This window comes from Cyclopterus lumpus, chromosome 17, assembly GCF_009769545.1.
Source record: "Cyclopterus lumpus isolate fCycLum1 chromosome 17, fCycLum1.pri, whole genome shotgun sequence".
Classification (NCBI taxonomy): domain Eukaryota; kingdom Metazoa; phylum Chordata; class Actinopteri; order Perciformes; family Cyclopteridae; genus Cyclopterus; species Cyclopterus lumpus.
Genome location: NC_046982.1, coordinates 5,749,314 through 5,776,687, shown reverse-complemented (window position 1 = coordinate 5,776,687; position 27,374 = coordinate 5,749,314). Strand labels below are relative to the sequence as shown.

The window sequence follows — 27,374 nt, the reverse complement described above, 5'->3', positions numbered from 1 at the left end:
TCAATTTACCTGGGGGCCGCTGGAGGTAGAGTCTGGGTGAGGCTGGGCATTCCAAAAAAAAAGTACAACTTATCCACTTATCTTCTCAATCTTTATTAATTCAAAACATGAACGGGTTCTTCAGAACATGAACGGTTCTTCAGAACATGAACGGTTGAACCGGTTCTTCAGAACATGAACGGTTGAATGGGTTCTACAGAAAATGAACGAACATGAACGGTTCTTCAGAACATGAACGGTTGAATGGGTTCTTCAGAAAATAAACGAACATGAACAGTTGAACAGGTTCTTCAGAACATGGAACGGTTCTTCAGAAACTACTTTCGGATGTGGTATTTCCGCGTTGACCGGCCGTTCTCCAGAGGGGGTTTCGCAGACTTCAATCAAATGAAAGTGTCTAAAAATCGTGCGCGTGAGCACTAACACTAAACTTTAATATCAAGTAGGGGGCCGCAATTGGCACACGGGCCACGAGTTTTGAAACCCAGTATTTTGCTTGGGGTTAAATGGTTCTTTATCCAGAACTAATACATTTGAACATTTACATGGTTTGTATTGTAGCACCCTTCACATTACCCTGTCCCATCAGGTCTAACATGTCCGCTATCTAAATGACCATCTGATCCATATGTCATCCAGTCTATTGCCCCAATCCACAGCAGCACAAAAATAGTGAGCCAAGGATCAATTCAGCTATATTTCTTGAACTTACTGTGCAGGACATGGTGTGTTGCAACAAGTCTCCTTGGCTATGTGTGGGTTGGATGATCAGTAGGCCTATAATGTGCATTCAAAGAGTCTAATCACAACTTTGTGCTGAACAGAACATTTTTAAAGTCTTAACTCTTGATGGTGAATATTAAAATGACTAAAATTAAAAACATGTTAGATTGACTACCTTACACAAACCTACAATAAAAAAAAAAAAAAAAAAGACAAGTGAAGTGTAAATGTTGGACCTGATGGGACAAGGTATCATGAGTGCTTCAAGACAAACCAATCTAATGTTACAATTTAGTTCTGGTAGAAAGCAATTCAACCCATTGCAAAAATAATGCGTTTAGCCTTGAAAGATGTGCGCGAAGAATATGCAGAGATGTTTAGACCATTTCCTGTGGAAATACCGCATCTATTCAGTTGTGCATTAAGGAGCAATAAATTATGCCATCAATATTTTACCATGACAACCATTCAAACAAATGTGGTTCAAGATTCTGAAATGTTTGAGATTTAGGCTTCTTGAAAATAAAGCCCAGCTTTAAAGCTCTTGTGTATGTTGATGACCAGATGTGCATGTCAAGCAGTCGCCAAGAACACGACTATGAAAATACTGGACCTTGAAGACAAATACACAGAACAATAAGCAGAGAGCTTTCAAGTATCGTTACAGCTTTAATGGAATTACTACAATCTGAAATGCGGGGAGGAATTACACTTTTAGAAGTTTAAACAAGAATAAAAATCCAATTCAGATTGAAGTAGCCAGTGTGCAAGATGCATCCTTTCCTGTTGGGGAACACAAGACTGGGTTAAGTAGTTGTTTAGGATTAATATGTAGTGCGATGTCAAATTAAAACTAACCTGGAGAATAAGTCAATAATTCACATCAGTGATGGTCAGTGGCCCAAGGACAGCTTGTTGTGCCATACCACGCTTCCCTGTTTTAAAATTTAAAAAAAGTTTCAGTAAAAGTCAAACCAGACAAGTTGATAAGCAGAAGTCACACCAATACCTGATGCTAAACTCCTGACCCTCCTGGATTTGCAGTCAGATTCACAGCAGGCACAGAGATAGCGGGATGCAGAGTTGTCCAACTGCTCCCAGCTGAGTTCATGAGGATCGGAGAAGTGTCAAAAAAATGAATCTCAGTGGTTCAAACATACAAGTCTGATTGAACCCAGAGAACATATTGTGAATGTTTCAGTGACATTTTACCCATGCTCTTTGACGTAGTGGCAGGCCTTCTTGCTGTTGTTCAGACTGTTGGGATCCCAAGCCACAAGTTTACAGTGGATGAACACCTGTTGAGTCAGAAGTGAGGTTGTGAGGCAGTTGGCTTCCAGTTTTCCCAATAAAGCCATGAATCTCAAAATGAACGTGCACAAGTTAGCGTTACCTCTTCGCCGAGACCAAACCTAAAGGCTTGAAGGGAAAGGTGGAGCTCAGAGGATTTTTGCCTCGGTTCGAATTTGGAGCGCGATACCAGACTGTCCACAAGACATCTGTGTGGTTGAGAAAGAAACGGTCAAGTCTGATTCCTGGACAACAAAATGCTAGAAAGGTGAAACCAGATTACCCCTCATTGGCGATTATCGGGTACAAAGTGCTTTCAGGCTGCAGCTCCGGTGTGGTAGCTGCTACGCATTCCTGAAGAAACAGCAGCAAGGGCTGATGGCTCTCCTGCGCCACGCTAGCCATGATCGGGATAAAGGAGCCCAGAGGAAAGGAGGTAGATTCAGCGGGGCCGGAGAAGTCAGCTACAGTAGTGAATAGGAGAGGAGTCATTACAGGGGTCACTGGGAGAGCTGCCATCTCCAGTGAGGTCACGCTTCACACCCACCATTCATGAGGCCAAAGTGGAACTCTAGATCTCCAAGGCCGTAAGTGTTGAAAATTGGGGCATAAAGCCGCGGGTACCAGTCTTCAGGCCTGCAACAAAACGCAAGAGTAAAGCAACAGCTCCCATGTTTCCAAACTGCCAATGCTGAAGTAGTGTGAACAGCCACCTCTCATATGCACAGACAACGGGGTGAGAGAAGGACAGAGGGGTCGAGTCAGAAGAGTAGGTCAGATCATTGGTGAACATCATGCGATCCCCAGTTACCTACAAGAGACACACATGTTACCAAGCTGCAGGACATACAGTGGACTCAGTTTACAGGTACATATGTAGAGGTTCTACACACAATTCTCCTGAAGTTACAGTCGTCGAAGTCCACGCTGAAAACAGCCTCTGTGGCCGAGAAGCTGGTGGGGAAGCAGTTCCCCAGACGGAAGAGCGAGGTATCAGCCCGGGACCTGCCCTCAGTCCACACCAGCGTCACAAAATCGGTGCCGCAGTCCAGCTTCATGTCTGGAAGGGGACGCAACACAAAGAAGTCAAGTTGCTACTCAAACAAGCTTTTGTTAGAGCAAAATATCAGAACATTGTCCAGCGTTTTGGTCCAATATTACCTGCATATACCGACACGGCAGCAGCCAGGCTCACAAGCAGTGCACGTTGCCAAAAGAAAGCCATCATGAATGGATGCTGGCTCTGAACACTGTGGGTGTTTTTATTCCTTGTTACCGGGGCAATTTTCATCAAGACAACCTCTTTCAGCTGGTGTGTGTCGACGGCCTCAGGTGCAGAGGCCTTCAGACTTCTTCTTCTTTTTTTACAGTTTACAAATTAAGGTTTACGGTGCATACCGCCACCTACTGTACCGGAGTGTGTAACATCATGATTTTTCATATTTATACCTATATTATATCTGCAATGCACTTTTTTAAAATATATATACTGCTTTCTTTGCACTGCTCTGGTCAGATGCTAACCAACATTTCTTTGCCTCAGTATCTGTACTCTGTGCAATGACAATAATTTTGAATCTGAATCTGAATTATGCTGTATTACTGATTTTGCTTCTGACTTCCAAAAATAAATTTCTAAAATATAAATTTATTTGAATGCGCTTTTGGCAAGTTTATCTGTAACCTCATTTCCCTCTACTCCAAGATGAGCCGGTACCCAACAGAAGTGTACCTCTATTCCTAATTGTTGTAAATTCAATATTAACATATAAACTTCAGTTAAAAGATCCTCTCTAACGGTTTGACCCGATTGTATACTTCATATTGCAGCTGCAGAATCTGAACATATAACTACTTTCATTGGTTTAACCTCCCCAGTCATAAGACCATCTCTCTACATTGATGATTGCTTTCTGCATGTATGTATGTAATTGTTCCTGTCTTTTAAAATACATCATTAATCATGATATTAAAAAGTATCGGGCTGATGACGCTACCTTGAGGTATCCCGTTAATGAGGTCAAAACCTTCTAAGATTTCTGATCCTACTTGAACTTTACATGTTCTATTTGATTTTTAAAAAGTCCATTGTCTAGTTATATAACTTTCCACCTGTGCCTATGTTCATTTTAATTAGCAGTCCATCTCTCCACATGGAATCATACGCTTTCTCAACGTCAAAGAAAACGAAAGCCATCCCTTCCTTCATGTGAAGGGTCTTATCTATTTTGTTACTTATGTTAATGAGAGCATCTGCTGTGGATCTTTCTTTTATAAAGCCACTCTCATATTCGTTTAACATCTTTCTTCTTTCTACAACATATGATACAAAACTTTGTTTAGTACTTTAAATTTTTGTATTTCTCTTGCGTGCTTTTGTACTTCATATCCCCCAAAAGTGGGGCTGCATGGTGGTGTAGTAGCCATCACTGTTACCTCACATTATTCGGGGCCGGAATTCGATTCCCGATCCCCCTTCTGTGTGGAGTCTCACGTTCTCCACCGTGGCAGCATGGGATCCCTCCATGTTCTCCAGGTTCCTCCGACATGCAGCTCATGTTAATTGGGAATGTGAATTGGATGGAATGAAATCCCCCAAAACCTGTACTGTGATCTCCTAAACAATTACAACATCCTTCCGAAAAGCGTGATTACCTCCAAATGGAGCACATCGTTCTTTACCTTGACACTTGGCTGGCAGTATGAGCCGTTCTTTGGCATTGAAAGCATCTTGGTGCTGGAGGAAGGAACTCTCTTACTCAGTAGCTGAAGAGACCTATCAGAACTTTCCTTGGGAGGTCATATTCAAAGTCAAGGATTACTGATAATGTCTGTGCTCTTTCTCGGGTAATACGTTTTGCATCAATCACTTTCATTTCTGTTTTAATATCCTCCATTGTGAGAGATAGCTCGTCTCCAGAAATGAGTCCCCTATGTCTAGTAGCTGAGCTAGGAACATGAGTTTGAACTTCTTTCCCCATCCAGGATGTTTATTCTCAGTAAAGCATTTTGTTGTTCTCCCTTCATTGCATATACAATATTTGCTTCATATTCCATTACTTTGCATACATCACTGTACCTACATCCTTCTCTAGAACGAGAAGGAAATATTCAAACACAACTGTGACTTTCCAATTAAATATTTGGGATTTCAGCCCTCGGCATGACTATCCGTCGCTGTTGACCTTTTTATCAGACTCTGCTCCTGAACTGCTTGAATTACGGACATTTTTATTTTACTACACTTTGCCAATCCATACCTCAGTCAGTAATCCCAACCTTCATCCTCACTCCCATAAGCCATGATTGCTACTTTCACAATGCAGATGTTTGTAGTCTCCACGTACTCTAGCCGATGTGTTCCTTGCAAAAACCCAGTGAAAAACTACTCCCCCTTCCCAAACTACGTCAGGCAATCAGACATGCAAAGCAACTCCAGACACAGATCTTGATCTTCGTTCCAATTGACGTAAGACAAACATTCCCGAGCGTCTCGATCAAACGTCTGCTATTGCAGTTGGAGCCCATTTATCATTGACAGTATACCTCCAATATTTTTTAAAAGATTACTTTGTCACGTAGTGAAACATGGTTTTAATGCTTCTTTTTTTTTTAAAGTCACCGTACAAAAGGTTAGACCTTAGAAATATATTCATAATTTGTTGAGCACAGAAAGTTAGGATGAGACTTTTTGAATAGGCCTACTAATCAGCAGTTGCAACACACCATATCCAAGATCAAGAAGCATTTTAGCTTAATCATTGGCTAAACATCATATGCCATTATTTTACCATGACAACCATTAGGATGTTCCCAATGACAGCCCTTCAAACAAATGTGGTTCAAAATTCTGAAATGTTTAAGATTTGGCTTCTTGAAAATAAAGCCCAGCAGTCGCCAAGAACTCGACTATGAAAATACTGGACCTTGAAGACAATTACACAGAACAATAAGCAGAGAGCTTTCAAGTATCGTTACAGCTTTAATGGAATTACTACAATGTTAAATGCGGGGAGTAATCACACTTTTAGAAGTTTACAAACAAGAATAAAAATCCAATTCAGATTGAAGGAGACAGTGTGCAAGATGGATCCTTTCCTGTTTGGGAATACAAGACTGGGTTAAGTAGTTGTTTAGGATTAATATGTAGTGCAATGTCAAATTAAAACTAACCTGGAGAATAAGTCAATAATTCACATCAGTGATGGTCAGTGGCCCAAGGACAGCTTGTTGTGCCATACCACGCTTCCCTGTTTTAAAATTTAAAAAAAGTTTCAGTAAAAGTCAAACCAGACAAGTTGATAAGCAGAAGTCACACCAATACCTGATGCTAAACTCCTGACCCTCCTGGACTTGCAGTCAGATTCACAGCAGGCACAGAGATAGCGGGATGCAGAGTTGTCCAACTGCTCCCAGCTGAGTTCAAGAGGATTGGAGAATTTAGAAAATTAATCTCAGTGTTTCCATCATACAAGTCTGATTGAACCCAGAGAACATATTGTGAATGTTTCAGTGACATTTTACCCATGCTCTTTGACGTAGTGGCAGGCCTTCTTGGTGTTGTCCAGACTGTTGGGATCCCAAGCCACAAGTTTACAGTGGATGAACACCTGTTGAGTCAGAAGTGAGGTTGTGAGGCAGTTGGCTTCCAGTTTTCCCAATAAAGCCATGAATCTCAAAATGAACGTGCACAAGTTAGTGTTACCTCTTCACCGAGACCAAACCTAAAGGCTTGAAGGGAAAGGTGGAGCTCAGAGGATTTTTGCCTCGGTTCGAATTTGGAGCGCGATACCAGACTGTCCACAAGACATCTGTGTGGTTGAGAAAGAAACGGTCAAGTCTGATTCCTGGACAACAAAATGCTAGAAAGGTGAAACCAGATTACCCCTCATTGGCGATTATCGGGTACAAAGTGCTTTCAGGCTGCAGCTCCGGTGTGGTAGCTGCTACGCATTCCTGAAGAAACAGCAGCAAGGGCTGATGGCTCTCCTGCGCCACGCTAGCCATGATCGGGATAAAGGAGCCCAGAGGAAAGGAGGTAGATTCAGCGGGGCCGGAGAAGTCAGCTACAGTAGCGAATAGGAGAGGAGTCATTACAGGGGTCACTGGGAGAGCTGCCATCTCCAGTGAGGTCACGCTTCACACCCACCATTCATGAGGCCAAAGTGGAACTCTAGATCTCCAAGGCCATACGTGTTGAAAATTGGGGCATAAAGCCGCGGGTACCAGTCTTCAGGCCTGCAACAAAACGCAAGATTAAAGCAACAGCTCCCATGTTACCAAACTGCCAATGCTGAAGTAGTGTGAACAGCCACCTCTCATATGCACAGACAACGGGGTGAGAGAAGGACAGAGGGGCCGAGTCAGAAGAGTAGGTCAGATCATTGGTGAACATCATGCGATCCCCAGTTACCTACAAGAGACACACATGTTACCAAGCTGCAGGACATACAGTGGACTCAGTTTACAGGTACATATGTAGAGGTTCTACACACAATTCTCCTGAAGTCACAGTCGTCGAAGTCCACGCTGAAAACAGCCTCTGTGGCCGAGAAGCTGGTGGGGAAGCAGTTCCCCAGACGGAAGAGCGAGGTATCAGCCCGGGACCTGCCCTCCGTCCACACCAGCGTCACAAAATCGGTGCCGCAGTCCAGCTTCATGTCTGGAAGGGGACGCAACACAAGAAGTCAAGTTACTAGTCAAACAAGCTTTTGTTAGAGCAAAATATCAGAACTTTGTCCAGCGTTTTGTCCAATATTACCTGCATATACCGACACGGCAGCAGCCAGGCTCACAAGCAGTGCACGTTGCCAAAAGAAAGCCATCATGAATGGATACTGGCTCTGGACACTGTGGGTGTTTTTATTCCTTGTTACCGGGGCAATTTTCATCAAGACAACCTCTTTCAGCTGGTGTGTGTCGACGGCCTCAGGTGCAGAGGCCTTCAGACTGATTGCAGCTCGCAAAAGCAATTGTATACACACGTTTAAATATGTATCACGGCCATGAAGCACGGTAACCAAACAACAAAAAACACTTTTTTTCCCCACCATCGCTGCAGGTGAAATGCACCGTTGATGTAAGAAGTGGTTCATTGAGCAGAGTTGAAAACAAATATATCTGCTCACCAAGTAGATGCCTATACAATAGTTTGGTCTATTCTCTCCTGATATTATATTTAGGGCCAGATTAAGAAAACCCCTGCAGGCTAAATTGGCCAAAATCAGATGTGGTTTTATTTTTAATAAGCCTTTTTGTTTACATGATCTGCAACAATACTGCCTCTCTCTCTCTCTCTATATATATAGCAATATCAGGAATGATGTAAAGATCAGTAAAAGTTAGGTATTCGGTAGATTGCTATGTCTTAGAGCAGGGCTTATATAGCTTCTAAATCCCGTGGCCTATAAATAGCAGTCTGAAGACCAAATAACGTGTTTTAATTGACAGCCAAGATGCACACTAAAAATTCAAGGGCTTCCTGGTCAAAGATTTAAGTGTATTGGGAGTTAGTTGAGACAAACAAGGAGACGTTACAGGACAACATTTACCACATGGACATCAGGGTCACATGAAGATATGATATTTTAAAGCTGGATACCTTTCTATTTCTTCAACACCCTTGCAGTTTTTTATTAAATACCCATGGCACTTTTATAATATATACTCTTTTTAAAGTATAAATATTCCTTTTATGTGCAACAATATTTGCCTAATAAACAATTGATTTGATCAGTCCCTGGAGCAGTAATTACAGCCCAAACACACAATAGATTCTCAGCAAGAGTTCACATCTGGTTTATTTGGATAGAGAGTTTAAGACATTTGAAGAGTCAAATGAATATGCAAACAGTTAAAAGTTGAGATCATGTCAAGCTGACGTCCCAGTGTTTCCATCAGTCAGGGGCAGAGGTCATCGTGGAGTCTTCGTCAGCTTAGACTGGGCCTCCTGTTGAGAACACATTGAGAGCTTTAGTTTGTTTAACCAAACTTCCCATTTCAGAACAGAGCTGAAACTGTATTGAGGGTAAGATGCAGGAACAAACACCTGAGACACTGTTGGTAGAAGAATCCATTATGATCAGGGGTCCCAACACAGAATTGTGACTAAAAGCATTGGTTTCTGAGGAAAAAAAAATAAAATAATTATTATAAGACTTCATGGAACATTTTTACTTTTTAAATATGGATAAAACACTTGGCAGAAAAGTGATACCCCAGTCAACTCCTCTTTTGTTGCGGGACTTGCAGGTTGAGTCACAGCAGCTACAGATGGCGCTCCTAGAGGGGTCATCGAGTAGTTCCCAACTGGAAAAGGAGCAATGAGTTATTCTACTTTGTGGACATCAGACAACCCATAACAAATGTATGTTTCAAATGTGTTGAGTTTAACTGCCATTTCTTTTGAGAAAACCTTGTGCAAGTAGGTAGCATAGAAATACTTCTATGTAATTAGTATAATGACAAATATGTGTCAAGTGAATTAATATTTCAATCTACAATATAGTGCATTCAAAGTTTTATTAGATGGTCATTCTCTTCTAGTTGCATCGTTTGATGTTCTTCCAAGAACAGCCAACCTCCTCTTGGCTCAAGATGCATACTTGGCACACATGACATCATTGAGCTCTCAGCAGGAAAGCAAATACAGGTTTCCCCCAAATTACCTCTCGCTTTCCTTCTTATAATGGCAGGCTTTCTTTCCTTCATCAAAAACTTCAGGATCCCATGCAACCAGTTTACAGTGAATGTACACCTGTGGAGCACAGGACAATTTGTTACGAGAAATACAAAGTTACAATATTCCTTATGGCAGTTTCCCCCTCACCTCCTCTCCAAAACCTAACTGGAAGGCCTGCAGGTAAAGGGTCACTGCAGACGACTGGTAGCGAGGGAGGAACATAGAGTTTCCCTTCCTGCTATCCGAAAGACATCTGAAGAAAGTCAAATCGCACACAGATTAACAATACTTTTAAATTTCAGAAAATCATTGGCAAGACGAATCAGTGCATGAATCTCCCACCCCTTATTGGTTATGATGGGGTGAACATGGCTGCCAGGCTCCAGCTCTGGGGAAGCGTTCGCCACGCATTCCTCTATGAGCAGCAGCAAGGGTTGATGGGACTTCTGCTCCACTGCCGCCCATATTGGCATAAAGGAGCCCAGGGGAACAACATTTGTCTTTGCTACACTTGTCAGTTCATCTGTAGGGCACAAAGAAAAAGTCTTAGCGCGTCCCCTTGAGTGGACCAATGTTGCATTTGGTAGCGCAAGGACTCACCATTGAGCAGCGCCATGTGGAACACTAGACTGCCTCGGCCTTCAGAAATACCCGACGCAGGGTTCAGGAAAGCTGGAATCCATCCTTCGGGTCTAACAATACAAACGGGAGCATTGCTTTTCGCTCACGTTTCAGCTTTAAAAATAGAATTGAAATATAAATACTACCTTTTATAAACACACTCGATGGGATACAGAAAGGCAGCCGGTTTTGACCTCGGCTGTGGCCTGTAAGTCAGCTCATTTTGAAAGAAGATATTTTTACCTTTCATCTGTGGAAAAACAAGCTTATTGAGACACGAGAGGCAGAGAGGATTTTTAGTTACGATTTTCTTTTTTTTTTGCATTACCAGTCTTTTAAATTTGCAGTCTGCTAATTTGTAGTTGAACACGACCTCCCCCTCTCCGGTGGGCAGCACATTCAAACCGGAGGGCATGCAGGTTCCGAGGAAGAGACGGGCTGCATGCGGCACCAACTCCTCGCTGATCCTCCATAAGATGCTTATGGAGTCTTTTGCACAGACAACTTTGATATCTGCAAACAAACCTCTCATGAGTCTCAGAACATGGAAAAACATACAGAAGGTTGACGCACTTCCATGTGCAAAGAATACCTGCGTTGGCAACGGGCGTTGCGAAAACAGCCAAGATTATCACACCAAGGTAGAGATGAGTCATCATGACTGAATGATCTGGAACCCTCTGGAACTGACACTATTTGTAGTCCTGCACAAATTAGCTAAACGATTAACATCTGTGCGAGAGCAGGGCGGCGTTTACTTCTACTGGAGAGTTTTTGGAGTATTCGTTTAGACTATTCCGAAATGCAATACTGTATTTTTTAGGACTGGGAGTTTGTTACTTCACGTATTAATATTTTACATAATTTTACAAGATCAGTTTATAAAACAAGATCAGTTTATAAAACAAAAATTAGCTCCACCTCCATCAGTTATAATGATCCAATAATGTAAAATCACTGTACTTTTATTTTGCCAATACCATTTTCATACTTTTAGGCACCTTTTTAATACACATTTTGATGTATAATTGTAGATTAAAAAAAATGTCAAGCATGATGTTGTATGTTTCTCAAGTTAGGGGATGCAAATATTTTCTGTCCATATGAAAGCTTTAGAAATAGCTGATTTGATATTTTATCCTAGAGCGGAACCACTTTGCTCGTGTGGTCGGACGCCTTCCCGTCCGGAGGGCTTAGCGGTGGACACAGGAAGTAAAGTCAAGTCAGCCTGACACAAGTAGGCTGTAAATCGCGAGTATATCAAAGTGTTTTCGTCAGTAAACGGAAACATTTCACATCATTTGGCGTTGAGGTGTATTAGTTATTCAAGATGCTGATCAAAGTGAAGGTAAGGCCGTTGTTTCTCCGCGGGCTCGTAGCTGCTGTTGTTTGGTAGCCCGCTAACACCAATGACCCGGTTCGCTAATTTATTTGTGGGTCAGTGGGGGAGCAGTCATTTTATTATATTCTAATTTACACATATTTCTAATAACGTTGTATGTCGGCCTGGTTTTTAGCTCTTGGCGTGCAGCTCTTCGGGTAACGTCAGTGCGCGTCGCCGTTAGGAGCTAGTCTGTTGTTTGATAGCTTGCTAACTTGAGTGCAATCACCAAAGCAGGCTAGCCAGTTCCGCTACTAGATAAGTTGGTGCCCTGCAGCTACTCCTGCTAATGCCATGGCTGGGACGAAACCAGGCCAATGATAATACAACGTCACTCTGGGAAATTGCGCCATTAATTGTGTGCGCCCCTCCCTCTATTTATAAATAAACGTGGCTCTAGGAATAGAAAAACAACGGTTGGATTGATGAATCAATAAGTAAACCGTTTATTCACGCACCGCTGGCTGTCTGTTATCTAGACGCCCCTAATGAGCCCCTCGGGTCGAACATTTGAAGCAATATTGTAGGTCACAATCTGATGGGTCACAGAATTGTGTGTAACGCATACAAACTTCAATACAAAGTTACGTGGTCTGTTTGTTGTTGTGAATTCTGCTTTGTGTTGATTGAAATGTTTTTGTGTGTGTGTTGATGTGACTGTTTACATTTTGTTTTTCAGACTCTCACTGGAAAAGAAATCGAGATCGACATAGAGCCCACAGACAAGGTGAAATACAACGTGTCTCTCTAGGATAGAAAAACGACACACAAACCCGTCTTGCTGAAGGCAATGTATCATTTCTAAATGTCTTGGTTTTATGTGAATGAAGGTGGAGCGGATTAAAGAAAGGGTGGAGGAGAAGGAAGGGATCCCCCCACAGCAACAGAGACTCATCTACAGCGGCAAACAGATGTGAGTACCCCCCCCAATCGTGGCCAAAACCATCTTGCTCCGTAGCTGCTGCGAGATGCCCCATATTTCCCAACCGTGATGTTTCTAAACCATCTTGTGCTCTCTCAGGAATGATGAGAAGACAGCTGCGGACTACAAGATCCAGGGGGGCTCGGTGCTCCATCTTGTGTTGGCGCTCCGAGGCGGCTCAACGCCGCGCTGGCCCTGCATACGCCTCTCCTATTCGTCATGAGTGCCAACGCTTTCCGTGTCTCGTCACCGTCTAACCATGTTTCAGCACAGATATCTGAAATCCCACGCGGAAAAAAATATTATTATAACCAACCAACAACGGCAACAAAAAAAGAGAGGAAAAAAAGACGTTCTAATTCCTTTGTAGATGTATTTTTTGTAAACCCACATTGGCGTTCTGAGTTTGACCAGTTGATGCCGAACCCCATGCAGTACAAAAAACAGTTTGAAAACTTTTTGCTTGTGAATAAATGCTGAAGTTGAGTGAAGCGTTGTCATCTAACACACACACACAATGCCACTGAGGATTCTGAAAACATTTTTATTTAATTAATTTTTTTAATAGAAAATGACGCGAAACAAGATTTTTAAGACAGTTGACGTCACTGACAGAATACACCGTCATTTTCTTTACAGTTTAGTGGTGATCTGAAAAAGATGAACGTTCATTGAGAGCACCATTGCTGACATCCAGGAGTGTTTTTAAAACGAGAGGTCCGTGATCATGAGACGACACACTGAAGGTGCGTCTTCCTTCTACAACAAAGGGTTGTGTTAGAGGTTTTCCCAAAAGACTGATCCTCTAATTGTGCTTGCATACTTAAAATCTGAAATCTACAGCTTGTATTACTATACAGTCTTCAGAAAAATACAATAACTCCGGAGCCTCTGTAAACAAAAGACAGGGAGATACTGGGAGGGAAAAAGCATGCTTGAATGATAATGATTAAAAGAGGTGTTCAATGACTGCCTTGCGAGCATTCAAAACCGTTTCCTGGCCTCAAACCCAAATATAATTGCAATTCACGAGGGGATGAAAGGCACAGGAGAATTAATCTGGAGGAGGGTTCTCTGAGCCGTTTGGGTGAATGAGGCAAGAAAAACTGAAACAGTGAAAATCAAATGTAGTGGATTAGAGCCTATTATGATAGCAACGGCTCATTGGGAGGTGATTAGCTGCTTTCGAAGAGGTGAGGATGGTAAAGGCAAATGTTTAAAAAGGAAAATAAACGAGTGGTGCGTACTGGGAGGAGCCTGGTCAAAAAACTTTTTAAAAAGTGGATGGTACACAGTTCTAAGGGCAGAAAACTCATTAACTCATATTTTAGTGTATTATCAGGGCATATTCCAAACTCGTGCCATATTTATTCACACCGTCACATTTACACTTGGATTCCGGAGGAAGGCCAAAGGAACATTCGTTCTTCAGCCGGAGAACCGCTGACCGAACCAGGAATTTCAGAAGCAGCAGCTTGGACGGTCGTGTGGAGGGTGTGACAGCAGAGGGGAAAACGTTCCATCAGTGAGGGGCGACGCCTGCTGACTCGTCCACAGACACACAGTCATTGTCCCGTTGGAGTGAGTGTTCGGCGTCAGCGTCCGGCAGCGTCGAGTCCGGGGAAGGAGTCGATCTGGACCGTGTCCTGAAAGGCCGACCCTAGGCGGGTGTAAGATACGCGGACCCTCATCTTCAGGTTCACCTGGAGGAGGGAGGAGGAGGAGTTAGTAGCGATACAGCTCGGACTGGCTCTGCACCAACTGGGATTTAAATAATGTTCTCCTTTTTGTGTGTGTGTGTGTGTGTGTGTCAAACCCACCTTGTTTGGGTTGTTCAGGACCACCATCTGGGTCACCTTCGCTGTGCCTCGTGCAGGAAGAGAGTCCCCACTGGGAGCCTTCATGTGTAACTGGACACTCTGGGGAGGGGGGGGTGAAATCAAATATAACTTTAAAGAAGGACAACACATGCGTGTTGTTCAGCTCCGTTTGCTGCACTGATGCCGACCACCAAGAACACGACAGGGTCTGAAACCCACAAGCTGCGAGCAGCGGTGACTGGTGAAGATGCAGAGAGACAGGAAGAGGCATCTGTGTGAGATAAACAAATGTCCATTCTGCCACGAGCTGCTGGACTTTCTGGTGGACCCTCGGCTGAGCTAGTGAGGGAACCTAGAGACCCGTTACAGTTTGAGGGGAACAGCTCGTCAAGCTATCTAAGGGCTTAAACCATCAAGGGCAGCGAATGCAACCCAGACAAATGGGACTCCCCAGATCCGTGTGCCATCAATGAGGCGACGGAGTACGTCGGCAAGTGGCCGGACATTTAGTGGCCGCATGTATTTGGTGGAGAAGCCGAGCTTGTAATGGCGTAATGTTACACGGGCTGCTGTGAACGCGAGCGGTTGCGACCGGCCCGGTGGCAGCCAAACGCGTTCAACACATCGGTGTTCATTGTCCCAACATTTATTTTCAGTTACGATGAGCAACTGAAAGTCACCAGTGAACACGGTCACTTGTCAAACTGAAACATCCGTGTCGCCGTGGAACGGCAGCTGGCGGTCAAAAGAGATGCGTCTGCTGGCGGGAGAGGGAGACCCACCTTGGGCACGGCCGCCTGCAGGGTGAAGCTGCTGATGTCCGAGTCGGTGGCGTTGGAGGCCGTCAGTGTAACCGTCAGGCCGGTGTCCGACTGCTTCTCACAGCTCAGAGTCAAAGTCACGCCGCCTTTGTCGTAAACCGGCACCGGGTCAGCTACGGAAAAAACAGACGTTTATTAAATAAACGACGCATTCCTTTCAACAAACCAATAAAATGAACGGAAAACATAAAAGGAGATTTGGAGAGGTTATCTGAAGGCTTGTTTCAGTGGACACAAGTTTCAGCCCCCAAACTTTGCATTCTCTAGTTTCATGTTCAGAATCATTTCCTCTATGGTGTTAATTTCAGTGTAAACTAGTGTGTGTGTGTGTGTGTGTCACTCTGAGAGTCACACCTGGTGCGAGCGGGGTAAGCTCCAGCCCTCCCAGCAGATCCAGGAGGTCTCCTCCGGCGGTGTTGACGGACGGGCCGGGTGCCGTGCCGCCGAACGCTGGGCTGGGCTGCAGAGTCTCCTCAGAGCCTCCCAGCAGGTCCAAGAGATCACACACCTTCAAACCCCCCACAGACAGGGGCAGGAGGAGGCAATGAGAACACATGTATTCAAAGCGAGGCTCTGTGAACGTTACGCGAATGCGCCCGTAGCTTTACAAACCAGAAAAAAAGAAAAGGCAGCGACTAGCTTTCAAGGTGCAACTTCTGTGCCTTTCAGTTCAAAGTCTACAAGCGCGCCGTCGCCCCGTGTATTTGTGCGTTCCGCCAGAACATTGCGGCCAAACCGGTTCGCTGGGCTCCTCTCTCTTCTATAAAAGAACAAGCGGATCCATTTCCCACCAAATCAGCGTTCTTGGAACATCGGTGCTTTTATAAATACTTTTAGCGCAAACAGCAGCTGCCCTCACAAAGTATGTACCGTTGCATGCAGTATGCATTCCACTGGGACATACCACGTCCTAATAACGTGGCACCTTGAACTTTCGACCCTCTTGCTCATATGCATGGAATCATGTGGGTCCGAGTAGCCAGAAAAGCATGCTGGCTTGCACACTGCAAAAATGCAACGGGACGTAGTAGACGTCACGGATCGCGCAACACATCACGGAAAAACCTGCTATTTTTTGTTTGCTGCTATTTTTTGTTTCCTGCCGGAAATCTTCTTTTTTTCTTTTGACAGAGAGCGGCCTCGGGGTCAGAGGTCATCGGCCCGGCCTTGACTTTGTGTCGACATAACGTACCTGGTTGGCGGGTTGCTGTGGCGGCAGCAGCAGCTCCCCCTGCTTGAGTTTGGCTGTCGGGGTGTCCTTGGTGGCCTCCCCCGTCGACTCTCCGTTGGTATGACCCGGGGAGTTCTTCTCGATCACAGGCATCCTCTCCAGCACGGCTGCCCTGCAGACAGAGGGAACGTCTCATCGTCTTTATGGCCAGAGGGGAGAAGAAGGGAAAAAAAGACCTGCTTCTACCATTAATTGTAGGAATCGCTAAAACTTTCATTGCAATGAAAAGCGTTCGACTTCTAGTTTTAAAGGAAAAAACAAACAGGACAAGTGGACTTCTTCATGGCGTACCTCATGTGGTCATATTTTTTGAACAGGGCATTGTATTCAACTGCCCTCTGCTGGAGCTCCACGTCTATGCAGCTGCCATAGATGCTGACGATGCTTCTGATGCGACTGGTGAGGAAGAGAAAGACCAGCAGTCAGAGGACAACAGACATCACTGCAACTCCTACTGTCACTGTGTGCTTTTCAACGGTATCCGGTCAAGTGTTTCTTACTCCACGTTATCAGTGATGCGCGTGCTCAGTTTCATGGTGGCGGTGAGAGCAAAGCCTCTGGTCGCCGGCGACGACATGTGCGACTGCAGAACCGTTTCCAAGGCGTCCAGGGCGTCGTCCTCGGTGACCTGATTGAGAGAGACGTGGTCAATACGGGGTCTGAAAGCGGACGTCTTTTTTTGTGTGCATAAGAGCATCTTCATCTGGCTGATAATCCATCACATTTGATAAAGAATGATGAATGATAAAGAAACTGAGCTGAGGACTCTGGAGGACCTGTTCCTTTGTGCCCCACCTGAGCTGCAAATGTAAACACCTTTCACGATCGAGCAAAAAGGCTGAATCCCGACCACGGATATTAAAGCATCCCATAACGTGGGTACCTGAACAGGCTCAGTCTCCTGACAGTCTCCTCGGAGCAGCAGGTCTCCATACTCTCCGATGCACCAGCACGCCACCTGCACCAGCGATTGCTGCACACGCACACAAATGTGACACAATCAGACAACTACGTATCCACAAAATGAGTTACAAAAAATCATAAAATAAAAAGCAAATATGAGTGCTTTATATTTTGGGAAGATCAGAGCCACCTTTCCCTTGAATTCACTGGCGGTTAATGTGTGTGGCGGAAGGGGAAACTGCAGCGCACTGCAGATGAGTACATGGCATCTCATCCGACTTCATCCAAAAATAAACCTGCTCGCATCAGCCAATTTTAAAGCGAGAGCCTCGCTATTATTCTCTTGGCCGTGGAAGCAAAGCTGCTGTTTGCTCCCGGACCGACAGACATTCCTGAATATGAAAATGTGCTCACGTCGCTGGTGTTTTGCACACCAAAACAATCCACAACTGAAATGACATGATTTACATGAGAATGGATATTAACCAAGGACGTCTAATTAATAAACTCAAATAAATGATAATACTAATTATAGTCCTCCCTTTTGTCCAGCTGAACTGTGATATATTTGATTAAAGTTCACATCTTAGCCGCGCTGATCTCAGACCAGTTGTAGCATCACGTTTTAAACATGATTTATTTTTGTCAGAGTGGATCTATGTGTGTCTGCTTTGCTCAGACTGAGAGAGAGTGTGTGTGGACCCGCAGACCAACATCTCCTCTTTATTGTATTTGAAGTCTTTGTCAAAGCCTACGATTAAATAGTTTGGTCCTGGCACCTGTGGCAAGGTTCCTGTTGTTTTGTTCTTTAACTCTGAGTGAAGGGTTACGCTTGTGGGTCGAGTTTGTTCATTTGTTTTATTTTGCTTGAAAACAAAAACTGCATTATCGTATTTTGTCTTTTTTGTTTGTTAGATCATGCTACTTAAATGGCATCAACTAACTGAGGTACTGATTTGTAATGAGGGAGGGTGGGGGGGGGGGGGGTACAATTTAAAGTAACCTTTAATGAGAGCGGATTTACAGTCTTACAATCTTTCAATGATGGATCTAATCTCACTTTAGCACTGTTTATGGTTTGATAAAGGTTCAGCAGGAAGCCACCAATGAGTCAGTGCTCCTTTAACACACACACACACACACACACACACACACACACACACCTGAGAGATGTCAGCGAGCAGCGCGCGGTAGAGCTTGTGGACGGTGTAACAGTGCAGCTCTGAGGCGTTGGTGATGAGCTGGATCAAGTTGGGCACCGTCTCATCTCTCACGTCGCCCCCTGCCTGGCAGAGTGGAAATCAAGAGTGAATCAAACACACACACACACACACACACACTCCGAGATACCAAACTCCATTAGCTAGACAGCTGGCCCAAGTATTTGGGTCGCCCTACATCCCCTCCCAGACACAATGACCTCACTTGGAGGCTTCACATCCCAGCTTGTTTACATTTTTAAAAGGACATTTACACATCTCGTTAAAGCTTTAATCCAGGCCACATCTTTATCAAACATCTATATTGTCTATATAAATGCAAACATAGCATCTCACAGCATACGCAGCCCTCACACATGTGGCCCCTGGCATCTACACTAACCCCCGGTGCATTAATGACGGCAGAGGGACAACCTGACGTGAGTCGTGAGGGAGAGAAACCCATGTGAGAGAGGGCAGCAGGGCGAGTGGCCCGGTCTGTATTTACCGTGATGAGGACATGCAGCATGGTGTCAATGTGCCAGCGCTGGGAGGGAGCATACCTGACAGAGACAGAGACACACACACACACACTCTCAGTGGTGCTTGAGGGCGAGTCACACACACACACACACACAAGTCCATCTGCAAAATCATCCACAGAAACAAAGTGCATCAAGAGGAAGAGAGTGTACAGCAGAAACATAGAGGACTATTCATTGCCTCAGAGCCGCTTAAAGAGACAGTGCGCGTGGTTGAGACACAGAGCGGGACGCCACACGTATACAGAAGCACAGAGACCTTTCTTTTCTTACGGCCTAAACACTTTAACAGCTGGGTCACATTAAATGTATTCACATGCACACGTGTGCTCCCATGCACGCGCAAGGTGTACATGCACGTTGGTGTGTCTGCGCGGTGTCACTCGCCTCTCTGCGGCGTTGAAGATGCCGCTGGCAGCGTGTGCCCTGAGCTCAGGGGGGCAGGAGGAGAGGAAGAGGAGCAGCTCCTTCATCATTGAGCGAATGTTGGAGGCCGACACCAGCGCCAGGGAGAGCTCCAACGCGCGGCTGGAGGGATGGCAAGAGAGGATTAATGTCGGTGGGCGTGTACGCAGGATGCACGCCGGCCCTTTAAAAAAAAAAAAACAACAAGAGTGCTGCAACCGCGAGTCCGGTGCAATTTCTCTTTTAATTCAAAATCTAAATTTAGACTGCTGTCGCTTCTGTGCTGACGCAGCCGAGAGGCCAGTGTGTTCTCAACTGACCGGACGCAATGGTGCAGTTCAGCGGGTGCAGAACAATGGCCGACCCCTCGGCGTCCATCAACATCCAGAGCAGGAAGACGCTCCCGTATCTACAGAACCCCACTCTGCTGACGTGCTCTCGAGCAACACACTGACATGTGAGGAGAACCAATTAGGTATTGAACCAATTAGGTACCGTATTGCTCTCTTCACGTTCTCATTAGTGGAGCTGGAAATCCCCGGGAAGCTCACGGTGTAAAGCTATCTTTATGATATTTTATCCTCATAAATCGCAAGGCAGGTGATTAGATGATGACCGTGAAAAAACATTGATGGCGCATCATTGTGTCAAAAGGGCATTATTGTTTTTTAACAAAGCATGAAATCAAACTTTAAATTTGTACAGTAAGTTGACATCACAGTGTATCGATTACGTATTGATTCACCAGTATCGACGATGCATCACAAGAGACTGTATAACGTTGCATCGTAATATTAATATTATTAAGTCCCGTGCTCACATCACGGATAACCTTCATTGTTTTGAACGTAAACACAATGGAGCGTTGGTCAAAAGTGTGAAGCGGAAACAAAGTAGACTACTAAAAGTACCTTTGAGGTGCACCCAGGAAATAGATACAGGAGCTGATTGGATTCGTACGTGAGCTCCCTAGATCCTACTCATCTTTTCCAGCAGAGAACAAACAGGATCAATAAACAATTCTGACAACAAAACCTGCTCCATCAATCACGTCCTACTGCTTTTGTTTTGTTTTGTGGAAGATACACATGCCCATTGATCAGCATCAGCACCTGTACACAGCACTGTTATGTCCTCTTGCTTGGTTGTATCGAGAGGAGGGGGAGACGTCGAGTTACTACTTCTAAGGAGAGCATCAGAAAACGAGGATATTGTGACATACGTTTAGAGCGCTCATCTGCATCTTCAAAATGAACTGATCCAATTTGAACATTTGAAGACAAAAAAATAATCAGGGGGGTGTCATTGGAAAAGCGCGAGGGACATAATGGCTGTACCTGGCGAGCGGAGAGAAAAAAAAAGGTTGAACGTTACCGCTTGACAGACGCGTCCTGGTCCTTCAGGCAGTCCACTATGGTTCCCCGGTGGCGCTGCACTGCATTGTGGTCCGTCCCGACGATCTTTTGAAGAGACGTCATGGCAATGTACCTGGACACGCACACGGAACAGCGTCATGTTTTCTGCTTCTTGCCGAGTCATGGTGATGGGATGTGAGTGTGAAGTGCAGCAGAATCTATCCCACAAACAAATAGCTTCTACAACGTGATTTTTCTAACAGTCAGCTAACAATCAAGAGTAAATTTAACTTTGCTCAACTTGGCGAAATAAATAATTCATCTTTCCACTTGAAATGTCTCATGGACTGTTCAAATATGTATGTATGCACAGTGGAGATGCTATCTATCCAGGCAGGTCTCGCAGGAATAAAACCAGTCCTATTACTGTCAAGCAGCAGCAGAGAGACTCGGGGGCCCCGTAGGTAAAAAATAAAATTTTAAAAGCAGACAGGCTCACCTGGCCACACAACCCCTATTCCAAGAAAGAACAGCATAACAAAATCCAGAGGGACGTGTAACACATTGCCAGATAATAAAAAAAAAGTGACATGGCCCAAAAATTGAGAGATCAGCATTAACAGACAGACAGCAGCCCTCTGTAGCGGCTCTGGAGGAACAGCTCCAGGGAAAGAGATTAGCGGGCTCAGACTGACAGCGGCTTCTCTCTGACTTGCTGCCGCTGGCCTTGTGGAATGGAAAAAGGTCAAATGAGCCCGAGAGGAAGGAGGGAAGGACTGAGGGAGGAGGTGTCGCGGGGACGAGACACGGGAATGTGAAGCGACACTAACCGAATGTTCCTGTCGTTGTTCAGGAGAAATCTTCCCAGGATGTTCACGGCCAGAACCTGTAGCGCAGGTGAAATGAAGCATTGTAGACAATAATTAGGTGACATAACACATCCCCCCCCCCCCGTGTATGAAGGTGAGAAGGGCCGCCCGTCTCTCACCCGGAGGCCGCTCTCTGACTTAATGTCCAGCACGGTGAGGACAGTCTCGTACAGCACGGCGTTGCCCACTGTCTTAGTGCTGTCCGTGTTGGTCGCCACCTGAACGGCAAGTCAAACACACACGTGCATTTATTTGTAACGGGTACTAACTACGTCTGTTACATGAAAAACTATTGAAATAACAAATATTGAAACATGTACAAGAAAAGCTTCATCAATAGAAATTGGGGAATGCAGAATGTTTCAGCGCTAAAAACAAACAAACTTGAATTTGGCTGAGAAAGAAATAGCATTACATTTTTTTTTTTACAAAAAACCGGACATCTTCACTCGTCCTGAAAGGGAACATTGTACCTGAGCTAGTAGGTCGTTCATCGCGTCGCTGGCTCCTTCGTTGTTGCGGCCGAGGATTCTCAGCAGCCTCAAGATGCGCACCTGAGGATGGAGACCGGAGAGAGGGAAGTTATTTTGGTGCACGCCATCAGCGATAAAAGTCTGTGCGTGTTAGAGAGAAAGAAACTGAACAACAATATAACAGAACAATATAAACAATGTATTAGCAGTCCGTACACAATTTTCTTTTTTATATGTCCCATATGTTCTGTTTTTAAATGTTAACCCGAGCGCTCGAAAGTTCCTGGTTTGCATTGAGATGAAATCAAATGAAATCTTTTGACTGTTGTAACAGTGTCAGAAAAAAAATAATTAATTACAACAGATAAGATGTCCCTGATGTTTGTGCATGTTTTTTTTGTTTTTTTAATTATCGAGCAAAGATATGATTTGTCAATATGAGCCCACGGGTCCGTGCTGACCTGCAGGAAGGGGTCGCTGATTCCTGCCACGTCGTGTTCCGGAGAATAACCCGAAAGGACCAGACCTTTCATGATCTGAACCAGATCTGGCACGGTCTGGAAATATACAACACAAACACAATGACAGCATCCGAGGAGAGATACTGAACTCATCAGATCAAGACGTGTGTGTGTGTGTGTGTGTCCACAGTACCTTCCTGAACCGCTCCAGTGTTTCTGGATTCCGCTCACACAGCTCAATGATGAGCACCACGGCACCGTGCAACACGCCTGGGGAGAGATGGGCGAAATGGTCGGAAACGGCGCCCACGAGGAAAGCTCCCCGGTGTGAGTCACGGCGGTCAACTCACCGTGGTTCTTCTCCGAGAGGAGGGAACGAGCGGCGGGCGCAAAGAGCTCCCCCAGTTCGTGGACTTTTCTCACGATGTGAACAGCACAGAGCGCCGCCTGGAAGAACAGAGGCGAGCACTTCGTCAGCACCGTGAGATCACGGCGCACTGAGCGGAGTGACAGCGGAACCGCTTTAGTTCTCCCTGCTGACGACAGATTGGAGTCGGTGGACAACAACTGCTTTAAGCTGCATGAACATCAGCCCCCCAACGGTAGGAATGAGCAGGGCATAACAAACTACGGTGTCTTTTTCAATGCCGAGGCCATATTGTTTCTGAGGGAAGAGATCCTTAAATACAAATCGTCATTTTAGTTGTTATGTATAGATATAAGACACATCAATAAATGCACCTCTCTAGAATGTGGAAGCTTTAAAAAAGTCCGTTGCTATCAAATGGCTAAACGAGACCACTAAAGACCATCACGCCAACGAGAACGCCTATATCTAACGTTAGCTTATGATATATTGAATATTGTTACGGCGTTACTGGTGCCCACCTTCTTCTTTATGTAGGAGTTGGATGCTCGGAGCAGCCGGTCGATCTCTGGTGCCAGATCCCTGCACATCTCAGCCGAGCCCATACAGGCCAGCGTGCACAGAGCCAGAGACTGCACGTACTGGTTGCTGTGAGCGAGGTCACTGGAAAACAAACAAACAAACAAACAAACAAACATAAAGGACGACAGTGAGTGCGAGAATGTAGGACTGAAATCATACAATAATATCCCCCTCTCTGGTAACATGTAATTTAACCCCCTCATTTAGTATTTATAAGATGTATATAAATTATAAATGTATAATATGCTACTACACTGTATAGTATAGTATGCCGATATAAAGCATTCATAAGTGGTGTATGCAGAGATAATAATTACAGCTATGTTGTATTGTGTTATCCAACTTTCATTATTGAAAAAATCAATTTTTTAGAGCGCTCATCTGCATTTAGGAAGGAATTTCTTTACATTTGTACTCTTCACATGAAGCATCTGCCACGCATATATGTGGCAGATGCTTCATGTGAAGAGTACAAATGTAAAGAAATATTTAACAGTTTCCGTTTTTTGATAACTCTATTTTAACGCAGTATAAGCCTTTTATTAAATGAGTATTAAACGAGCGCTCCGCCAATTATTTTTGCATTACACTCTGATAGAAATGTCAGGTGGACAGTTTTTAGTTCCCCTTTAGTTGTTTATAACTGCTAAATACAGAGGTTCAAATAAAAAAAGTTGCACAGAAAATACAACTTTAATTTTGTTTTCAAATGTGTTTTCTTTACTTCTTGATGGAGTTGGTGATGAGCAAGCTGGCGTCCTGCTTCTCATCCAGCAGCATCATGGCTCCGAGGTATCCCACGCGCTTCTCGCTGTAGCGAGGGCTGGCAATCATCCGAACGCACTCCATCTAGCAGGAACAGCAACATCCCCCTTTAAATGTGAAGTGACTCGAAAAGACTGACACAACCGATAACCAACGGGGCCCCGGGGACATTTTCTGCTCTTTGCTCACTCCAAGTGGAGGTCAGCAAAGAGCAGCAGCCCTGAGAGATGAGAGGGATTTAGTGGCCCAGTTCTTTTTGACATGGGTTTGCGATGCTGCAGAGTTTGCTTGAGGGAATTAACTACAATTGAAAGTTTTCTCATGACAGGGAAAGTCTGAAAAATGCACAGAGCAGTAAAAATACTAATATCGTTAGTATTAGCTCCATCACACGCTCACACAGATAACGCCTCCCCCCAAACACAAGGACAACTCAGCGATGACTTGAGACCCAGATCCTCCAGCTGCGTGATGCTTTCTAACCCCCGCTAACCCCCCTCAATGCACAAGCAAACCCATGACGGGCATTAGAGCAAAAGCCCCTCACCTGACCAAAGTGAGCCGGGTAGCCCAGCATGTGCACGTAGAGCAGCTTGGCCAGGTTGTGCGATCGACCCCCATTGTCGGCCTGCCTGAACTGTGCCCGGATGGCTGCACACTCCCTCTGGATGACACCACGCTCCTCACACTGCGTCCTCGCTGACCTGATGGCCCGGATCATCTCTTGCAGGGGCACCGATGGAGACATGGCTGTGTGTGTGTGTGTGTGTGTGTGTGGATGAGGAGGATGCATGTGCGTGTTGGTATGTGTGTATGTGATGTCATGGACATTAATTCAATTAGATAAATATTAGCAGAATAATTAACATAGAACAAACTACTCTACTATGCAGAGTTTCACAGGTCATTTGTTCACTTCCTGGTACTGAAAAAGGTGTCTGTGTGTGACGTTAAGGTCACGACAAAGCTGTTACTACACCATAATAACTACACCTTATCTTTAGAGGGGCTGCGCGCAACATAATTGTGTATAGATTTTTATTTTTTTAAACACAGAAAAATGTTCAAACTACGTTTCAAGTCTGGTAAACCTGACTTCTGCTCCTGGTGTCAGTGTCGTATCGCGTCATTCACGCCATATGTTCCTCCCCGTTAACGTGACTTATTTACGTTGTAAAAATACATTCACGTAACACACACACGCACACACACACACACACACACACACACACACACACACATACATACATATGAGTTAGCTCGAAGCTAAAGATGCCGGTCAGTGAAACGAGGCAGCGGCTAGCCGAGTGACCGGATAGAGCTAACCTAACCTGGCTGTCAAGCCCCGGTGAGGGAGCGTCGAGCTCGAGCGCTGGCGTGGCAGTCCGTTAACGTGAACGGAGGAAGCTCCGAACATAACTAACGTTACGTACCTCTTCACCGTACGGAGAGACGCCAGTATTTCAAAAAGGAAACCGGTTCAACAGAACCCCCTCTGACACACGGCAGCAGTCAGTTGGCTGGAAACCCTGAATACTGTGTATCCATACAGTCTCAATGGAACCTCCCCCCAACAAAAACATAATAATCACACGGCTTCCTGTCACAACTTTCAAAATAAAACCCCGTTTGATAAATGTTGTATTCGGATAATGACTTTTAAAAATATTTAGATAACATTAGCAATCAAACAAAAGGGACCAGGGATTTGGCTGGAGAGGTCATCATGCACTATTTGATCACTCTCAGGTAGACGTTCTTTTCCTGCGAGACAATTTGACATCGTCATAGCAGGTTGAGCACAGACCGCAGTTAATAACATTAATTATGCTTGTCATTTAGGTATGCAAGTTCGAGGGCATTGTAGTGTGTTGTTCGACCTGCCTCACTGGTATGAGCTTACTTGAAAAAAACGCATTGGTAAAGAGCCAGGGTCACTGCCAGGCCTCCGAAATATTGAGGTCACGAATGTAAATTCCCCAAGCAGAACTCCACCCGGCTGAGAAATGTGTGGCTCGATACAAAAAAGATAACATCCTGTTTTGTGTCCAAATTTGTATTAATTTAACTGTTCAAATATATGTTCTTTAACACCAGCACAATGTTTAACAGCAGACATTTTGACGTGTCATAGTATGAACAGCACAGCTGTGACAAGTCAGTTCTACAAGAGGGCTTATTGCTACAGTAACTTAGCAACCAGTGGTCTACTGTATAGCCTTTTTTCAGGCCTTTCAACCAGCCTACCAGTGTAGAAAACTGTTCCAGTACAAATATAATCATTGAACACCTTGGATAAATGTATTTGGCAGTTGTCATGACCAGGTCAAGTTGCATCCTCCTATAAATATTATACAACACAATAAATATATTTAACGTACACATATCCCAACTATTCCCTTTTAGTGCAAGTGGACTTTTCTTGATGAAAAGATTCCTTTAAATTCTTGAAAAGGAGGTGAAAAAGGTTCATAACAACGCTTAAAAGAGTAGCTTTCACACTGCTGATCCATAATAGTGGCACAAAAAAAATCTGTGACAACAAACCACTAAGTAGAGCAAAGGCTGGATTACCCAACTGGCAAAGTGTGCAAATGCCCCAGAGAGACCGAGGCTTAGTGCGCGTCAGTATTTTTACCCTGCATTTGGAAATTATATTTGTGGTTTCAGACAATATCACATTATGTGTACCGTTGTAGGCGTTTGTAAGTGAATAAACATAAGCAAATAAATATGTGATCAAGGCTGCATGAATTAGGAATTCTGGCTTGAACCAGGCATCATTTGGCAGTCGGGCGTTTCGGGCTTTTATTTCGAAAAGCAAATTCATCCACTTTCCGCTCTTATTGAGGGCAATGTGAAATCCTGAGCCAGGTTCCTTCCTTGCTCGTCACAGCCACCCATGACTTCCGCAATTCGATCGCTCATTGTGCGTGGACTCCGCCCCTTCTACGTCAGGTGCT

At 44.6% G+C, this 27,374-nt stretch overlaps 5 protein-coding genes across 5 annotated transcripts; 1 reads left to right on the top strand and 4 right to left on the bottom strand.

Moving 5' to 3' along the window:
* Positions 1–1,368: 1,368 nt before the first annotated feature.
* LOC117746706 (zona pellucida sperm-binding protein 3-like) lies at positions 1,369–3,325 on the bottom strand. Its single transcript, XM_034556006.1, has 10 exons — positions 3,175–3,325; positions 2,907–3,073; positions 2,727–2,824; positions 2,561–2,649; positions 2,297–2,477; positions 2,117–2,222; positions 1,936–2,021; positions 1,733–1,824; positions 1,582–1,658; positions 1,369–1,506 (listed from the first exon to the last, which is right to left on the bottom strand). Exons 1-9 carry the CDS (start codon positions 3,302–3,304, stop codon positions 1,594–1,596), a joined length of 1,014 nt encoding a protein of 337 aa, XP_034411897.1. The 5' UTR covers positions 3,305–3,325; the 3' UTR covers positions 1,369–1,506; positions 1,582–1,593.
* Positions 3,326–5,996: 2,671 nt separating this feature from the next.
* LOC117746717 (zona pellucida sperm-binding protein 3-like) lies at positions 5,997–7,859 on the bottom strand. Its single transcript, XM_034556019.1, has 10 exons — positions 7,775–7,859; positions 7,509–7,675; positions 7,329–7,426; positions 7,163–7,251; positions 6,899–7,079; positions 6,719–6,824; positions 6,538–6,623; positions 6,338–6,429; positions 6,187–6,263; positions 5,997–6,111 (listed from the first exon to the last, which is right to left on the bottom strand). The coding sequence occupies exons 1-9, from the start codon at positions 7,839–7,841 to the stop codon at positions 6,199–6,201; spliced, it is 951 nt and encodes a 316-aa protein (XP_034411910.1). The 5' UTR covers positions 7,842–7,859; the 3' UTR covers positions 5,997–6,111; positions 6,187–6,198.
* A 924-nt stretch (positions 7,860–8,783) lies between these two features.
* Positions 8,784–11,011, bottom strand: LOC117746707 (zona pellucida sperm-binding protein 3-like). Its single transcript, XM_034556007.1, has 10 exons — positions 10,908–11,011; positions 10,644–10,828; positions 10,462–10,565; positions 10,295–10,386; positions 10,037–10,217; positions 9,842–9,947; positions 9,681–9,769; positions 9,230–9,321; positions 9,062–9,136; positions 8,784–8,962 (listed from the first exon to the last, which is right to left on the bottom strand). The coding sequence occupies exons 1-10, from the start codon at positions 10,972–10,974 to the stop codon at positions 8,949–8,951; spliced, it is 1,005 nt and encodes a 334-aa protein (XP_034411898.1). The 5' UTR covers positions 10,975–11,011; the 3' UTR covers positions 8,784–8,948.
* Positions 11,012–11,463: 452 nt separating this feature from the next.
* nedd8l (NEDD8 ubiquitin like modifier, like) lies at positions 11,464–13,104 on the top strand. Its single transcript, XM_034556026.1, has 4 exons — positions 11,464–11,663; positions 12,376–12,423; positions 12,527–12,609; positions 12,718–13,104. Exons 1-4 carry the CDS (start codon positions 11,646–11,648, stop codon positions 12,839–12,841), a joined length of 273 nt encoding a protein of 90 aa, XP_034411917.1. The 5' UTR covers positions 11,464–11,645; the 3' UTR covers positions 12,842–13,104.
* A 42-nt stretch (positions 13,105–13,146) lies between these two features.
* ap1g2 (adaptor related protein complex 1 subunit gamma 2) lies at positions 13,147–26,018 on the bottom strand. The gene is made up of 22 exons (XM_034555987.1): positions 25,845–26,018; positions 24,959–25,161; positions 24,371–24,495; positions 23,586–23,727; positions 23,048–23,144; positions 22,891–22,967; positions 22,698–22,793; positions 22,237–22,317; positions 21,883–21,981; positions 21,725–21,780; positions 20,914–21,027; positions 19,522–19,662; positions 19,101–19,155; positions 18,557–18,679; positions 17,374–17,463; positions 16,991–17,118; positions 16,782–16,886; positions 16,452–16,602; positions 15,614–15,767; positions 15,221–15,372; positions 14,439–14,537; positions 13,147–14,321 (listed from the first exon to the last, which is right to left on the bottom strand). The coding sequence occupies exons 2-22, from the start codon at positions 25,157–25,159 to the stop codon at positions 14,214–14,216; spliced, it is 2,394 nt and encodes a 797-aa protein (XP_034411878.1). The 5' UTR covers positions 25,160–25,161; positions 25,845–26,018; the 3' UTR covers positions 13,147–14,213.
* Between the last annotated feature and the right edge of the window lie 1,356 nt (positions 26,019–27,374).

Bases quoted from the DNA above. Each gene is read 5' to 3' on its own strand.
- LOC117746706 (XM_034556006.1), bottom strand. From the start codon at position 3,304: ATGAAAATTGCCCCGGTAACAAGGAATAAAAACACCCACAGTGTTCAG. The intron at 2,478-2,560 runs GTGGGTGTGAAG...TCACTACTGTAG, and splicing joins CCACTTTGGCCTCATGAATG to CTGACTTCTCCGGCCCCGCT. The intron at 1,659-1,732 runs GTATTGGTGTGA...ATTTTAAAACAG, and splicing joins GGTCAGGAGTTTAGCATCAG to GGAAGCGTGGTATGGCACAA.
- LOC117746717 (XM_034556019.1), bottom strand. From the start codon at position 7,841: ATGATGGCTTTCTTTTGGCAACGTGCACTGCTTGTGAGCCTGGCTGCT. The intron at 7,676-7,774 runs GTAATATTGGAC...GTCCCCTTCCAG, and splicing joins TGCCGTGTCGGTATATGCAG to ACATGAAGCTGGACTGCGGC. The intron at 6,825-6,898 runs GTAATCTGGTTT...TCAACCACACAG, and splicing joins CCGATAATCGCCAATGAGGG to ATGTCTTGTGGACAGTCTGG.
- LOC117746707 (XM_034556007.1), bottom strand. From the start codon at position 10,974: ATGATGACTCATCTCTACCTTGGTGTGATAATCTTGGCTGTTTTCGCA. The intron at 10,566-10,643 runs GTAATGCAAAAA...GTTTTTCCACAG, and splicing joins ACTGCAAATTTAAAAGACTG to ATGAAAGGTAAAAATATCTT. The intron at 10,218-10,294 runs GTGAGTCCTTGC...TGTGCCCTACAG, and splicing joins CCACATGGCGCTGCTCAATG to ATGAACTGACAAGTGTAGCA.
- nedd8l (XM_034556026.1), top strand. The intron at 12,424-12,526 runs GTGAAATACAAC...ATGTGAATGAAG, and splicing joins ACATAGAGCCCACAGACAAG to GTGGAGCGGATTAAAGAAAG. The intron at 12,610-12,717 runs GTGAGTACCCCC...GTGCTCTCTCAG, and splicing joins ATCTACAGCGGCAAACAGAT to GAATGATGAGAAGACAGCTG.
- ap1g2 (XM_034555987.1), bottom strand. From the start codon at position 25,159: ATGTCTCCATCGGTGCCCCTGCAAGAGATGATCCGGGCCATCAGGTCA. The intron at 15,768-16,451 runs GTACGTTATGTC...GGGGGTTTGAAG, and splicing joins CACAGCAACCCGCCAACCAG to GTGTGTGATCTCTTGGACCT. The intron at 14,322-14,438 runs GTGGGTTTGACA...TCCCTCCTCCAG, and splicing joins TCCTGAACAACCCAAACAAG to GTGAACCTGAAGATGAGGGT.